This window comes from Oncorhynchus tshawytscha, linkage group LG08 (assembly GCF_018296145.1).
Source record: "Oncorhynchus tshawytscha isolate Ot180627B linkage group LG08, Otsh_v2.0, whole genome shotgun sequence".
Lineage (NCBI taxonomy): Eukaryota > Metazoa > Chordata > Actinopteri > Salmoniformes > Salmonidae > Oncorhynchus > Oncorhynchus tshawytscha.
Window position 1 is genome coordinate 63,318,129 of NC_056436.1, and position 16,227 is coordinate 63,334,355.

At 42.8% G+C, this 16,227-nt stretch overlaps 1 protein-coding gene across 14 annotated transcripts in view; it reads left to right on the forward strand.

Annotated features, from left to right (window-relative positions):
• The window catches only part of LOC112256118 (protocadherin alpha-C2), a 198,456-nt gene that overhangs the window by 113,592 nt on the left and 68,637 nt on the right, over positions 1–16,227 (forward strand). Inside the window, exon 1 of one of the 14 annotated variants that reach the window (XM_042325778.1) lies at positions 261–2,788. The exons of 11 other annotated variants lie outside the window; for them this stretch is intronic. In XM_042325778.1, the coding sequence (XP_042181712.1) occupies positions 419–2,788 (2,370 nt within the window). In that variant the 5' untranslated portion in view covers positions 261–418. Of the gene's footprint in view, positions 1–260; positions 2,789–2,867; positions 6,661–7,192; positions 9,661–16,227 lie in introns of those variants that run through there. 2 more of the 14 variants (XM_042325781.1, XM_042325777.1) reach the window with 2 other exon arrangements.

Consider the following 16,227-nt stretch of genomic DNA (forward strand, 5'->3'; position numbering starts at 1 on the left):
GAATAGAATGGCTGTTCTTTCCAATGCACAGGCATTCCCCAACACGATGTGGTCTCCTGCAGTTTCTCAGAAATTCTAACAGGTCAAATAATCAGCCTGGTTACTAGAAACACACATCGATTATATACACCCGTATTTTACGTTAGTCTTATAGACTATGTACAACATTAGCACATGGTGTCGCTATAGACCACGGAAATGAATGTAGTCGCCGATATTCTATGACTCCTCCTCTCTGAATGAGATAGAGACGAGTATCACCAGTCCAGACCGCTTGTGAAGAGAAACACTCGAATAGTGGTGAGACGGAGAGGGCTGGGCAGGAGGCTAGTACAGGATTTATCTTACAGATTTTGTAGGCTTGATGGATATTTGAATATATTTTTCTTGAATAATTAGTTTCTTTAGACAAGCAGCGATGGTTCGTCGAAGACAAAGAGAACGTGTTTGGATTCAGTGCGTCGCGTTGCTTTGTTTATTTAACTGGTCTGCAGCGCAGATCTCTTACTCCGTTTCAGAGGAGGTGGACAAAGGCACTTTTGTGGGGAATCTCGCTAAGGATTTCAACCTTAATGTTCAGGAACTGGAGTCGAGGGGTTTAAGGATTGTGTCAGGACATAGTAAGAGGTATTTTGAGGCGAATTTGAAAACGGGGATTCTGTACGTTAACGAGAGGATAGACCGAGAGGAGCTTTGTCCGATTACGGTAAAGTGCTCTTTAAACATACAGGCCATATTGAATGATCCTATGCAGCTCCACCGAATACAGGTGCATATTTTAGATACAAATGACAATTCACCGATCTTCCTTGAACAATATCACACGTTTAACATTTCCGAGTCTTCATCACCTGGAGATAGATATCCTTTACCGATTGGTAACGACGCAGATACGGGAAGCAACTCGGTAAATAGCTACAAGCTGAGCCCGAATGAACACTTCTCCCTGGATGTACAGAGCGGTGGAGAGCAGAGTGTGTCTGCTGAGTTAGTGCTGCAGAAAGCTTTAGACCGGGAGAAACAGCCCGTTATCCAGCTCACACTGACCGCTGTAGATGGAGGAAAACCTCCTAGATCCGGGACTTCACAGATCATTGTCAACGTAATAGATGTGAATGATAATACACCAACTTTTGCTAACCCCCTTTACAAGGTCCGTGTTAATGAAAACGTATCTTTAGGGACAAAAATATTAAAGCTGGAAGCTACAGATTTAGACCAGGGTGTGAATAGTGAACTTGTTTATTCATTTAGCAAACGTGGTAGTGTTTATTCGGCCGATGTGTTTTCTATAGATCAACAAAGTGGCGAAATTACTGTAAAATCTAAATTGGATCATGAACAAAACGCAGCATATGAGCTACGTGTGCAAGCTACGGACCAAGGTCATTCACCTCGTAGTGGTTATTCTAAGGTGTTAGTTGAAGTTATTGATGTCAATGATAATGTTCCTGTGGTGTCCGTGACGTCACTAATGAGCCCTATCAAGGAGGATGCTGAGATAGGGACAGTGGTCGCCTTGGTGACAGTAACTGATATAGACGGAGGTAAAAACGGACTTACAAACTGTAAGATTGTTGGGTCTGTTCCTTTTAAACTAAAGTCAAACTACAAAAACGATTATTCATTAGTGGTCGACGGGCCTCTTGACAGAGAAAGCGCTTCTCAGTATAATGTCACCATCACAGCTACGGATGAAGGGACCCCGCCTCTCTCCAGCACCAGCGTTATTACAGTATACGTTTCTGATGTGAATGACAACGCTCCTCACTTCTCAGAACCCGTGGTGAATGTTTATGTTAAAGAGAACAGTCCGGTAGGAGACGTCATTTACACGATGTCTGCTTTAGACCCAGATTCAGATGAACATGCAAAGATGACGTATTCATTATTAGAAACACGCGTTCCAATATCATCATCCGTAAATATTAACTCTGATACTGGAGATATAATCAGTCTGCAGTCTTTTAACTATGAGGAGATCAAAACTTTCCAGTTTAAAGTTCAGGCCACAGACTCTGGTGTTCCTCCACTCAGCAGCAACGTGACTGTGAACGTTTTTATCCTGGATGAGAATGACAACAATCCTGGGATTCTCGCGCCCTATTCTGAGCACGGCTCTGTTAACACTGAGAACGTTCCCCATTCTGCTGAAGCGGGCTACTTTGTGGCCAAGATCAGGGCTGTAGACGCCGACTCTGGCTACAATGCGCTGCTTTCTTATCACATATCTGAGCCCAAGGGAACCAACCTCTTCCGAATCGGAACCAGCACCGGGGAACTAAGGACTAAGAGGAGAATGAGTGACAATGACCTGAAAACTCACCCGTTGGTCGTGTTGGTTTCTGATAACGGAGAACCCTCACTGTCAGCGACTGTATCTATTGATGTAGTGGTGATTGAAAGTACAGGTGAAATCCAGACTCAATTCAGAAATGTGCTGAGAAAGGAGGAGAACTTCTCTAATATAAACCTGTATTTGTTGATCGCCATTGCCTCGGTGTCAGTGATATTTTTATTGAGCCTCATCAGTTTAATAGCTGTAAAATGCCACAGGACAGACGACAGTTTCAGAAGGTACAGCGCCCCAATTATCACCACACACCCTGATGGAAGCTGGTCTTACTCTAAATCTACTCAGCAGTATGACGTGTGTTTCAGCTCAGACACACTGAAGAGTGACGTAGTGGTTTTCCCCGCTCCGTATCCACCTGCAGATGCAGAACTGATCAGTATTAACGGAAATGACACGTTTAACAGGACTCAGACATTACCCAACAAAGAGGAGGTAAGATAAGATCTATAGTTTCACTTAACCCAGAAATCCATCCTTTAATCAGCCTTTTTTTTGTTGTTTTGTTGTTTTTCCTCAATGTCTTTGGATGAAGTTGAACTTTTCTTCTCTATCTCATTTGCATGTTCAATTAAATTATAGACATCTTCCTTTCGGTACAAGTTGGAAAAATGCCGTACTCTTTTGCTCGCTGTCAAGATAAACATATAGGCGCTGCCCATGGTTCTGAAATCTGTCACCGTCTTAGCTACCTGCTTTTGCCTGTTGTTTCACGTAATGCACTGGATACGCTTTTTTTGCCCTGACTATGTTTTGTAGCATTTCATATGAAACATCACATACATGCTGCTCAGAAGTGATGGTCGTAATGCTTCTATTGACTATTTTTCTATTGAATTATATCTGTATTTCTCCTTTGAACTCCTAGCAGTAAAATCATATTATTTTATAATTTACTCTTTCCTTGAAAACAGCCCCCCACTCGAGAGTTGTTACATTGGATTTGTTTTGACCAGTGCGTATGGCCTGGCTTGATTGAACTAGTGTTGCTGTCCATGGGTCTGAAAAGGCTCTACACTTCAGTGCTTAATCTTCGCGCCAAGCGTTCAAGGTGTAAATTACTTCCTGCTACACTGTACAATAGTGTTGCACTTCACGAATGTGTTGATGTGTCAAATCCCAACAAAGTTGTACATATATTAGGTAATGTGAGAAAATAGGCACGAAAGGTTACAACGCATGGGAAATGTACATATACGTCGTGTTTCAGATTGCACAATTGCCATTGACATTATAAGCGCCTATAGATGCATACTGTAACTTTATCCATGTCAACCCTGTCAAAAGGTTTGTTCAGCATGCGTGAACGCTTATCAAGTGCTGTCTATGTTGCTGAAACCGTTCTCGCTCTCTGCTGATGAACGTTAATTTTAGATTGATAGGCCAGCACGTTGCTGTGTGTGATCAATGTCTCGTGTTTGTTTTATGCATTGATTCTTATAGATTCTGCTATTGTTATCCGAAGATGACACTAGATGACACGTTTTTCATTACATGAGGTTGATTTACTTTTCTTATGTTTTCCATTTTTTTCCTCCATTTAACAGAACAGTTTGACTTTTACATATATAGGCCTTTATGTGACTGAATGATCAACACGAGGTTGTCTACTTCAGGTTATCTCAGTATTGTAAAAAAAAAAAAAAAAAACTCAAAATATACATTGTAATGTAAAGAATAAAATACGTATAAAAGTAACACACGGTGTCACTATGGACCACAAATGGGAGAGATGTTATCGAGATACTGTAACTCCTCCTCTCTGAATGAAAAAGAGTCGAGCGCCACCAGTCTCGAACGAATTGTGAAGCGATGAACTCGAATGGTGGTGAGACGGAGAGGGCTGGGCTGTACAGGATCTCTGACATATAACGGAATATTCGAGAGTTTTAATGGGTACTTGACCATTACTTGGATTCAGTTGTTTTGCGCAAGCAGCGATGGGTTGTCGAAGACAAAGAGAACGTGTTTGGATTCAGTGCGTCGCGTTGCTTTGTTTATTTGACTGGTCTGCAGCGCAGATCTCTTACTCCGTTTCAGAGGAGGTGGACAAAGGCACTTTTGTGGGGAATCTCGCTAAGGATTTAAACCTTAATGTTCAGGAACTGGAGTCGAGGGCTCTAAGGATTGCATTCGGTCAGAGTAAGAGATTTGTCGAGGCTAATTTGAAAACAGGAATTCTGTACGTTAACGAGAGGATAGACAGAGAGGAGCTTTGTCCGAATACGGCAAAGTGCTCCTTAAATATAGAAGCCATATTGAGCCATCCTATGCTTATTCACCGTATTGAAATACACATATTAGACATCAATGATAATGCACCTACATTTCTAGAAAGCTTTCATATAGTTAACATATCAGAGTCTTCCTCCTCTGGAGAGAGATATCCTTTACCGATTGCCAATGACGCAGATAAGGGCAGTAACTCGGTAAACAGCTACAAGCTGAGCCCGAATGAACACTTCTCCCTGGATGTACAGAGCGGTGGAGAGCAGAGTGTGTCTGCTGAGTTAGTTCTGCAGAAAGCTTTAGACCGAGAGAAACAGCCCGTTATCCAGCTCACACTGACCGCTATAGATGGAGGAAAACCTCCTAGATCCGGGACTTCACAGATCATTGTTAACTTAATAGATGTCAATGATAACTCGCCAACATTTGCTAAACCACTTTACAAGGTCCGTGTTAATGAAAATGTATCTTCGGGGACAACAATATTGAAGCTAGAGGCTACGGATTTAGATGAAGGTACACATGCTGACATTGCTTATAGCTTCATGAAACGTGGAAATGTAAATTCTGCAGATGATTTTTCAATAGATGCACAAAGTGGTGAAATTACTGTTAAACGGAAATTGGATCATGAAGAAAATGCTGCATATGAAATTCGAGTTCAGGCGACGGACCAAGGCTCCTCGCCTCGCAGTGGTTATTCTAAAGTGTTAGTAGAAGTTATTGATGTCAATGACAATGCTCCTGAAATCGCAGTAACATCACTTATGAGCCCAGTAAAAGAGGATGCTGAGATAGGGACCGTGGTCGCCTTGGTAACAGTAACTGATAAAGACGGAGGTAAGAACGGACTCACTAACTGTAATATTATTGGGTCTGTCCCCTTTAAACTAAAGTCAAACTATAAAAACTATTATTCGTTAGTGGTCGATGGGCCTCTTGACAGAGAGAGCGCTTCTCAGTATAATGTCACCATCACAGCTACAGATGAAGGGACCCCGCCTCTCTCCAGCACCAGCGTTATTACTGTACACGTTTCTGATGTAAATGACAACGCGCCTCTATTCTCAGAACCCGTGGTGAATGTTTATGTGAAAGAGAACAGTCCGGTAGGAGACGTCATTTTTACGATTTCAGCTATTGATCGAGATTCCGAAAAAAACTCAAAGATTACATATACATTATTAAATAAAAGGGTTCCAATATCATCTGTAAATATAAACTCGGATACTGGAGATATAATCAGTCTGCAGTCTTTTAACTATGAGGAGATCAAAACGTTCCAGTTTAAAGTTCAGGCCACAGACTCTGGTGTTCCTCCACTCAGCAGCAACGTGACTGTGAACGTTTTTATCTTGGATGAGAATGACAACAGTCCTGGGATTCTCGCGCCCTATTCTGAACACGGCTCCGTTAACACTGAGAACGTTCCCTATTCTGCTGAAGCGGGCTACTTTGTGGCCAAGATCAGGGCTGTAGACGCCGACTCTGGCTACAATGCGCTGCTTTCTTATCACATCTCTGAGCCCAAGGGAACCAACCTCTTCCGAATCGGAACCAGCACCGGGGAACTAAGGACTAAGAGGAGAATGAGTGACAATGACCTGAAAACTCACCCGTTGGTCGTGTTGGTTTCTGATAACGGAGAACCCTCACTGTCAGCGACTGTGTCTATTGATGTAGTGGTGGATGAAAGTACAGGTGAAATCCAGACTCAATTCAGAAATGTGCCGAGAAAGGAGGAGAACTTCTCTGATTTAAACCTGTATTTGATGATCGCCATTGCCTCGGTGTCAGTGATATTTTTACTGAGCCTCATCAGTTTAATAGCTGTAAAATGCCACAGGACAGACGACAGTTTCAGAAGGTACAGCGCCCCAGTGATCACCACACACCCTGACGGAAGCTGGTCTTACTCTAAATCTACTCAGCAGTATGACGTGTGTTTCAGCTCAGACACACTGAAGAGTGACGTAGTGGTTTTCCCCGCTCCGTATCCACCTGCAGATGCAGAACTGATCAGTATTAATGGAAATGACACGTTTAACAGAACACAAACATTACCCAACAAAGAGGAGGTAAGAAGTACAGTTCAGTGAACGAAATGTGTGCCCTAATGATTGCATTATATGTCTTCTATAGGTCCTTATGACATTGTTATTTTCTTTCTTTTTTCACTCATTTAATTGATAATTGAAATACTGTACATTTCAAAGTTTTCACCTGTTGTAAAATCGGCTGACTATTTGCGTGCGGTGAAGAAGATGCAGGCCTTGCTGTTCATGGTTCTGAAATGCACCGCGTACTTTAAATTGTAGGCCTATGAACATTGTAAAGGGTTGGTGTATGTTTAGTACAGACCCTAATCATGTTGATCAGAACTCACCAAGGTCATAATTTGGTCATCTTGTGGTCAATAACTTTTTGGGCGGAGTTTACTGTGTTTGGTTTCCACTTCCACAGAAATGTTTGATTGTTTTATATATCCACACGGTATCGCTATCCTCTCACGCAGTGTAAATCCTCGCTCGCCGTGCGAGGCTCCGCCCCACACAGGAGCATTGGTCGTTGTTGGAGGGGAAAAAGGCTTTGTTCGGGTGAGCAGCAGAACATCGTGGCACTCGTCTGATTCTGTTTTGGTTTACGCATCTATGCGGGTGATAGCCTCTGTTCTTCACATAATGTTTCGTTAACGGAATACCGACACAATGACTCACAAATGGGTTATGTTTCCTTCGCGGATGTACTATCTCCTCCCGTTATGTCATCTTTGGAGTATCGCTTCAGCACAGATCGTCTATTCCATATCGGAGGAATCTAACCAGGGCACTGTTGTTGGACATTTGGCGAAGGATTTGCATCTAGACGTGCAGCAACTTGAATATCGTGGGTTTAAGATATCCGGACCCAATCAGAGGTATTTTGATGTAAATAAAAAAAACGGAATTCTGTCCGTGAGAGAGAGAATAGACAGAGACGACCTCTGTGCTCGGAGCACGAAGTGTTCGTTAGAACTGGAAGCCATTGTGAATTTGCCATTGAATCTATACAGATTTGAAGTGAATGTTTTGGATATAAATGACAACTCACCCTCGTTTAGGTCCTCTAAAACATATTTGAATGTATCTGAATCTGCATTTCCAGGGGAGAGATTTCCTTTGGAAAGCGCCTACGACATGGATGTAGGGGCTAACTCAGTAAACAGCTACAAGCTGAGCCCGAATGAACACTTCTCCCTGGATGTACAGAACGGTGGAGAGCAGAGTGTGTCTGCTGAGTTAGTTCTGCAGAAAGCTTTAGACCGAGAGAAACAGCCCGTTATCCAGCTCACACTGACCGCTATAGATGGAGGAAAACCCCCTAGATCAGGGACATCGCTTATCATTGTAAATGTGAAAGACGTTAACGATAATATACCCATTTTTAAAAAGCCACTTTATAAAGCTCGTATTTCTGAGAATACGCCTATAGGTGCATCCGTCATCACGGTTCAAGCGAGTGACGCAGATGAAGATCTGAATGGGGAAATTGTTTATATTTTCATTAACCAAAACAGTGACAATAACATTGCCGCATTTGCCATTAATGCAGCTACCGGTGAAATAACGGTTAAAAGCGAGTTGGATCACGAAAAAAACAATGCTGTTGAAATACGTGTCCAAGCTCAAGACAGGGGACAGAATCCTAGAGCATCTCACTGCAAAGTCCTGGTTGAAATAACTGACGTGAATGACAATACACCAGAGATATTTATCACTTCTTTAGTTAACGTAGTGAAAGAGGATGCGTCATTAGGGACAACGGTTGGTCTGATAACTGCGAAAGACAATGACGCAGGCACAAATGGCGCTATACAGGTTAAAATACTAGGCTCTGTGCCATTCACGATAAACAACTCATACAAGAATCATTATTCCTTAGTGGTTGATGGACCTCTTGACAGAGAGAGCGCTTCTCAGTATAATGTCACCATCACAGCTACGGATGAAGGGACCCCGCCTCTCTCCAGCACCAGCGTTATTACAGTCCACGTTTCTGATGTGAATGACAACGCTCCTCTATTCTCAGAACCCGTGGTGAATGTTTATGTGAAAGAGAACAGTCCTACAGGAGACGTCATTTACACGATGTCTGCTTTTGACCCAGATTCAGATGAAAATGCAAAGATGACGTATTCGTTATTAGATAAAAGTGTTTCAATATCATCATCTGTAAATATAAACTCGGATACTGGAGATATAGTGAGTCTGCAGTCTTTTAACTATGAGGAGATCAAAACTTTCCAGTTCAAAGTTCAGGCCACAGACTCTGGTGTTCCTCCACTCAGCAGCAACGTAACTGTGAACGTTTTTATCCTGGATGAGAATGACAACAGTCCTGGGATTCTCGCGCCCTATTCTGAACACGGCTCCGTTAACACTGAGAACGTTCCCTATTCTGCTGAAGCGGGCTACTTTGTGGCCAAGATTAGGGCTGTAGACGCCGACTCTGGCTACAATGCGCTGCTTTCTTATCACATCTCTGAGCCCAAGGGAACCAACCTCTTCCGAATCGGAACCAGCACCGGGGAACTAAGGACTAAGAGGAGAATGAGTGACAATGACCTGAAAACTCACCCGTTGGTCGTGTTGGTTTCTGATAACGGAGAACCCTCACTGTCAGCGACTGTATCTATTGATGTAGTGGTGATTGAAAGTACAGGTGAAATCCAGACTCAATTCAGAAATGTGCCGAGAAAGGAGGAAAACTTCTCTGATTTAAACCTGTATTTGTTGATCGCCATTGCCTCGGTGTCAGTGATATTTTTACTGAGCCTCATCAGTTTAATAGCTGTAGAATGCCACAGGACAGACGACAGTTTCAGAAGGTACAGTGCCCCAGTGATCACCACACACCCTGACGGAAGCTGGTCTTACTCTAAATCTACTCAGCAGTATGACGTGTGTTTCAGCTCAGACACACTGAAGAATGACGTAGTGGTTTTCCCCGCTCCGTATCCACCTGCAGATGCAGAACTGATCAGTATTAATGGAAATGACACGTTTAACAGAACACAAACGCTTCCTAATAAAGATAAGGTAAGATCTATATACATAAACGAGCCTATTTTCTATTAAATTGAAACTGTATTGCTCATTTTAACGTGATGCAGTCAAGATTATGGTTTTAGAAATGCCTCTTTTCCGGAAATCAGCCCACCCCTCGAGAGTTGTCACATTGGCTTTGTTTTGCACTGTCCGTATGGCCTCCTAGGTAAATAGATCCAGTGTTGCTCTCCAATGTGCTGAAGGCGCGCTAACCTTTCAGAACTAAATATTCGCGCTAAGTGTTTATTCCTCTGTGAGATATGAATGGCTCTTCATGACGCTAGTGGAAACTAGTTGCAAGCTACTTTTGTATTGATTCTATTGCAATGAATATGTATACATATATATATATATATATCTTTTTTTTTTTTACCACGGATAGAGTTGTAGACTGATTGGAAAGGGCAAATTGTGAACTTTGTAATGAAAGCAGAATCAGAATGTCAGCTGTTTGTTTTTTTTGATGGATTATTGGTTGTCATCATTGTGGAACCAATACTTTCACAGGATGTAGGTTTGTTGTTTTTTTGTAATTATATCATGTCAATGCCTATCCCCATGTTCGGAATGCTACTACTCAGTACCTTCTTCTGAGTCCATCACTCCCTCTCTGAACATTGAAAATATGCTCCTCTGTCAGTCAGTAAGGCAATCCCTTGCATTCACAAGGTCGATTGATAGATCATGATTGCATGTTGTTGAATCTTTCACAAACACCACCCAGGTTAACTGATATAGCAATTGAAACAAACAGACCATCATTTTTATGGTGGAGTATGTGTTTCTGTGTGGGAGTGAGCTGGCCTGGCACAGTCAGGGGTCTGTCTATCTCTCTGAGTCCCCAGGAGGTATGTGGATGACAGAAGAAGCCTGTCTCTCTGCCCTTATGTATGCTGTTCCCACGCCTTGCAAGATGTCTGCTGTAACAATCCTTACTTTCACTTTTGAGTGCATGAGTAATCATTCGCTTTCATTTTCTAACCTTTAAAAAAAGAAATATATATATATATATATATATCCCTCTTTCTCTCCCCTTCTTCCTACATTTCCCTGACTCACTGTGCCTTTCTCTCAATCTCATGGTCTCTGTTTTTCTCTTGGGTTCCCAACTTTTAACATCAACTTCTCTCTATCCCTCTGCCCTTACCCTGTCTCTCTATCGCTCTCCCTTGAAAAGATGGCGCCGAAGAACACGGCTAACTTTTTACATTCTCGCAACCAGTTTTTTTGCGTTTTGTGTAACATATTTTAAAAGTTATTTTGTACATAATCTTGTTGCTACCGTCTCTTGTGACCAAAAATAACTTCTGGACATCAAAACAGCGATTATTCACCGTGGACTGGAAAAAACGTTTTCCTTTAACGAGTCCGACGAAAAGGATATACTGCATTCAGTGGAACAGGCCCAGATCCCCATAATTTGCTTGAAGAAAAGACACAGGAAAAGGGGCCGCAGATCGGAATGCCTCCTGAGAATCCGTAGGCGAGCGAGTAAACTCCCAGTGCCGTTCGCTCTTCTTTCTAATGTGTAATAATTGGAAAATAAAATGGACGACCTACGATTAAGATTATCCTTCCAACAGGACATTAAAAACGGTAATATCTTAAGTTTCACTGAGACGTGGCTAAACGATGACACGTATAATATAGAGCTGGCGGAATTTTCAGTGTACCGGCAGAACAGAGAAGCTACGTCTTACGAGGTGTGGGTGTGTGTCTATTTGTCAATAACAGCTGGTGCGTGATGTCTAATATTAAAGAAGTCTCGAGGTATTGCTCGCCTGAGGTAGAGTACTGTATGATAAGCTGTAGACCACACTATCTACCAAGAGAGTTGGCATTTACAGTGGGTTGAACAAGTATTTGATACACTGCCGATTTTGCAGGTTTTCCTACTTACAAAGCATGTAGATGTCTGTAATTTTTATCATAGGTACACTTCAACTGTGAGAGACGGAATCTAAAACAAAAATTCAGAAAATCACATTGTATGATTTTTAAGTAATTAATTAGCATTTTATTGCATGACATTAGTATTTGATACATCAGAAAAGCAGAACTTAATATTTGGTACAGAAACCTTTGTTTGCAATTACAGAGATCATACGTGTCCTGTAGTTCTTGACCAGGTTTGCACACACTGCAGGAGGGATTTTGGCCCACTCCTCCATACAGACCTTTTCCAGATCCTTCAGGTTTCGGGGCTGTCGCTTGGCAATACGGACTTTCTGCTCCCTCCAAAGATGTTCTATTGGGTTCAGGTCTGGAGACTGGCTAGGCCACTCCAGGACCTTGAGATGCTTCTTACGGAGCCACTCCTTAGTTGCCCTGGCTGTGTGTTTCGGGTCGTTGTCATGCTGGAAGACCCAGCCACGACCCATCTTCAATGCTCTGACTGAGGGAAGGAGGTTGTTGGCCAAGATCTTGTGAGACATGGCCCCATCCATCCTCCCCTCAATACGGTGCAGTCGTCCTGTCCCCTTTGCAGAAAAGCATCCCCAAAGAATGATGTTTCCACCTCCATGCTTCACAGTTGGGATGGTGTTCTTGGGGTTGTACTCATCCTTCTTCTTCTTCCAAACACGGCGAGTGGAGTTTAGACCAAAAAGCTCTATTTTTGTCTCATCAGACCACATGACCTTCCATTCTCCCATTCCTCCTCTGGATCATCCAGATGGTCATTGGCAAACTTCAGACGGGCCTGGACATGCGCTGGCTTGATCAGGGGGACCTTGCGTGCGCTGCAGGATTTTAATCCATGACGGCGTAGTGTGTTACTAATGGTTTTCTTTGAGACTGTGGTCCTAGCTCTGTTCAGGTCATTGACCAGGTCCTGCCGTGTAGACTTGGGCTGATCCCTCACCTTCCTCATGATCATTGATGCCCCACGAGGTTAGATCTTGCATGGAGCCCGAGACTGTGGGTGATTGACCATCATCTTGAACTTCTTCCATTTTCTAATAATTGCGCCAACAGTTGTTGCCTTCTCACCAAGCTGCTTGCCTATTGTCCTGTAGCCCATCCCAGCCTTGTGCAGGTCTACAATTTTCTCCCCGATGTCCTTACACAGCTCTCTGGTCTTGGCCATTGTGGAGAGGATAGATTCTGTTTGATTGAGTGTGTGGACAGGTGTCTTTTATACAGGTAACAAATTCAAACAGGTGCAGTTAATACAGGTAATGAGTGGAGAACAGGAGGGCTTCTTAAAGAAAAACTAATATGTCTGTGAGAGCCAGAATTCTTACTGGTTGGTAGGTGATCAAACACTTATGCCATGCAATAAAATGCAAATTAATTACTTAAAAATCATACAATGTGATTTTCTGGATTTTTGTTTTAGATTACGTCTCTCACAGTTGTATGATAACGATCTCGGTAGCTGATGTGAACAAAACCTTTAAACAGGTCAACATTCACAAAGCCGCTGGGCCAGATAGATTACTAGGATGTGTACTAAAAGCATGCGCAGATCAACTGTCAAGTGTCCTTACTGACATTTCAATCTTTCCCTGACCGTGTCTGTAATACTTACATGTTTCAAGCAGACAAACATAGTCCCTGTGCTCAAGAAAGCAAAAGTAACCTGCCTAAATGATTACTGCCTGTAGCACTCACGTGGCTCTCATGGCTCACATCAACAGCATCCTCCCGGACACCCTTGACCCACCCCAATTCGCATACCGTCCCAACAGATCCACAGATTACGCAATCTCAATTGCACTCCACACTGCCGTTTCCCACCTGGACAAAAGGAACACCTATGTGAGAATGCTGTGTCAGATCTGTCGATCTGTCGTTCTGCCCCTGAACAGGCAGTTAACCCACTGTTCCTAGGCCGTCATTGGAAATAAGAATTTGTTCTTAACTGACTTGCCTAGTTAAATAAAGGTAAATTCAAGTTTGCTGACGACACAACAGTGCTAGGTTTGATTACCGACAACGATGAAACAACCTGGTAGGGAGGAGGTCAGAGAACTGGCAGTGTGGTGCCAGGACAATCACCTCTCCCTCAATGTGAGCAAGACAAAGGAGCTGATCGTGGACTACAGGAAAATGCGAGCCGAACAGGCCCCCATTAACACAGACGGGGCTGTAGTGGAGCGGGTTGAGAGTTTCAAGTTCCTTTGTGTCCACATCACCAACAAACTAGCATGGTCCAAACATACCAAGACAGTCGTGAAGAGGGCACAACAAAACATCTTCCCCCTTAGGAGACTGAAAAGATTTGGCATGGATCCCCAGATCCTCAAAAGTTTCTACAGCTACACCATCGAGAGCATCCTGGCCGGTTGCGTCACCGCCTGGTATGGCAACTGCTCGGTATCTGACCGTGTAAGGAGCCAAACTTCCTGCCATCCAGGACCAATATAATAGGCAGTGTCAGAGGAAATCCCAAACAATTGTCAGAGACTCCAGTCACCCAGTATAGACTGTTTTCTCTGCTATCGCACGGCAAGCGGTACCGGAGAGCCAAGTCTAGGACCAAAAGGCTCCTCAACAGCTTCTATCCCCAAGCCATAATACTGCTGAACAATTAATAAAATGGCCACCAGACTATTTACACTAAACCCCCCCTCCCTTTTGTACACCGCTGCTTCTCCTTGTTTATTATCTATACGTAGTCACTTCACCCCTACCTACATGTACAAATTACCTCAACTAACCTGTACCCTCGCACACTGACTCGGTACTGGTACCCCTTGTATATAGTCTCGTTATTGTTATTCTTGTTGTGTTACTTTTTATTAGAATTTTTTACTTTAGTCTATTTGTTTAAATATTTTCTTAACTCTTCTTGAACTGCACTGTTGGTTAAGGGCATGTAAGTAAGCATTTCACGGTAAGGTCTACACTGTTGGTTAAGGGCATGTAAGTAAGCATTTCACGGTAAGGTCTACACTGTTGGTTAAGGGCATGTAAGTAAGCATTTCACGGTAAGGTCTACCCTGTTGGTTAAGGGCATGTAAGTAAGCATTTCACGGTAAGGTCTACACTGTTGGTTAAGGGCATGTAAGTAAGCATTTCACGGTAAGGTCTACACTGTTGGTTAGGGCATGTAACAAATTTCACGAAGGTCTACACTGTTGGTTTGTATTTAAGCATTTCACGGTAAGGTCTACACTGTTGGTTAATTCCATGTAAGTAAGCATTTCACGGTAATCTCTACACTGTTGGTTAAGGGCATGTAAGTCATTTCACGGTAAGGTCTACACTGTTGGTTAAGGGCATGTAAGTAAGCATTTCACGGTAATCTACACTGTTGGTTAAGGGCATGTCAGTAAGCATTTCCATCTCTAAGGTCTACACTGTTGGTTAAGGGCATGTAATCTAAGCATTTCACGGTAATCTGGTCTACACTGTTGGTTAAGGGCATGTAAGTAAGCATTTCACAGTCCATCTCTACACTGTTGGTTAAGGGCATGTAAGTCCATTTCACGTCCATCTACACTGTTGGTTAAGGGCATGTATCATTTCACGGTCAGGTCTACACTGTTGGTTAAGGGCATGTAAGTAAGCATTTCTAAGTCTACACTGTTGGTTAAGGGCATGTAAGTAAGCATTTCACGGTATCTACACTGTTGGTTAAGGGCATGTAAGTAAGCATTTCACGGTAAGGTCTACACTGTTGGTTAAGGGCATGTAAGTAAGCATTTCACGGTAAGGTCTACCCTGTTGGTTAAGGGCATGTAAGTAAGCATTTCACGGTAAGGTCTACACTGTTGGTTAAGGGCATGTAAGTAAGCATTTCACGGTAAGGTCTACACTGTTGGTTAAGGGCATGTAAGTAAGCATTTCACGGTAAGGTCTACCCTGTTGGTTAAGGGCATGTAAGTAAGCATTTCACGGTAAGGTCTACCCTTGTCAGCACATGTGACAAATGAAGGTTGATTTGATTTGTATTTCGCTCTACGTTACCTTGTCTCATTCCTATTTTTAATTTCCTCCATTCTCACTGTTTCTCTATCTTTCCCCTCCTCCTTTCTGTCAGTCCATCTCTGTCCATCTCTCTTTCTTTCTCTGTCTATCTTTCTGTCAGTCCATCTGTGTCCATCTCTCTTTCTTTCTCTATCTATCTTTCTGTCAGTCCATCTCTCTTTCTTTCTCTGTCTATCTTTCTGTCAGTCCATCTCTCTTTCTTTCTCTGTCTATCTTTCTGTCAGTCCATCTCTCTTTCTTTCTCTGTCTATCTTTCTGTCAGTCCATCTCTCTTTCTTTCTCTGTCTATCTTTCTGTCAGTCCATCTCTCTTTCTTTCTCTGTCTATCTTTCTGTCAGTCCATCTCTCTTTCTTTCTCCGTCTATCTTTCTGTCAGTCCATCTCTCTTTCTTTCTCTATCTATCTTTCTGTCAGTCCATCTCAGTCCATCTCTCTTTCTTTCTCTGTCTATCTTTCTGTCAGTCCATCTGTGTCCATCTCTCTTTCTTTCTCTATCTATCTTTCTGTCAGTCCATCTGTGTCCATCTCTCTTTCTTTCTCTGTCTATCTTTCTGTCAGTCCATCTGTGTCCATCTCTCTTTCTTTCTCTGTCTATCTTTCTGTCAGTCCATCTGTATCCAT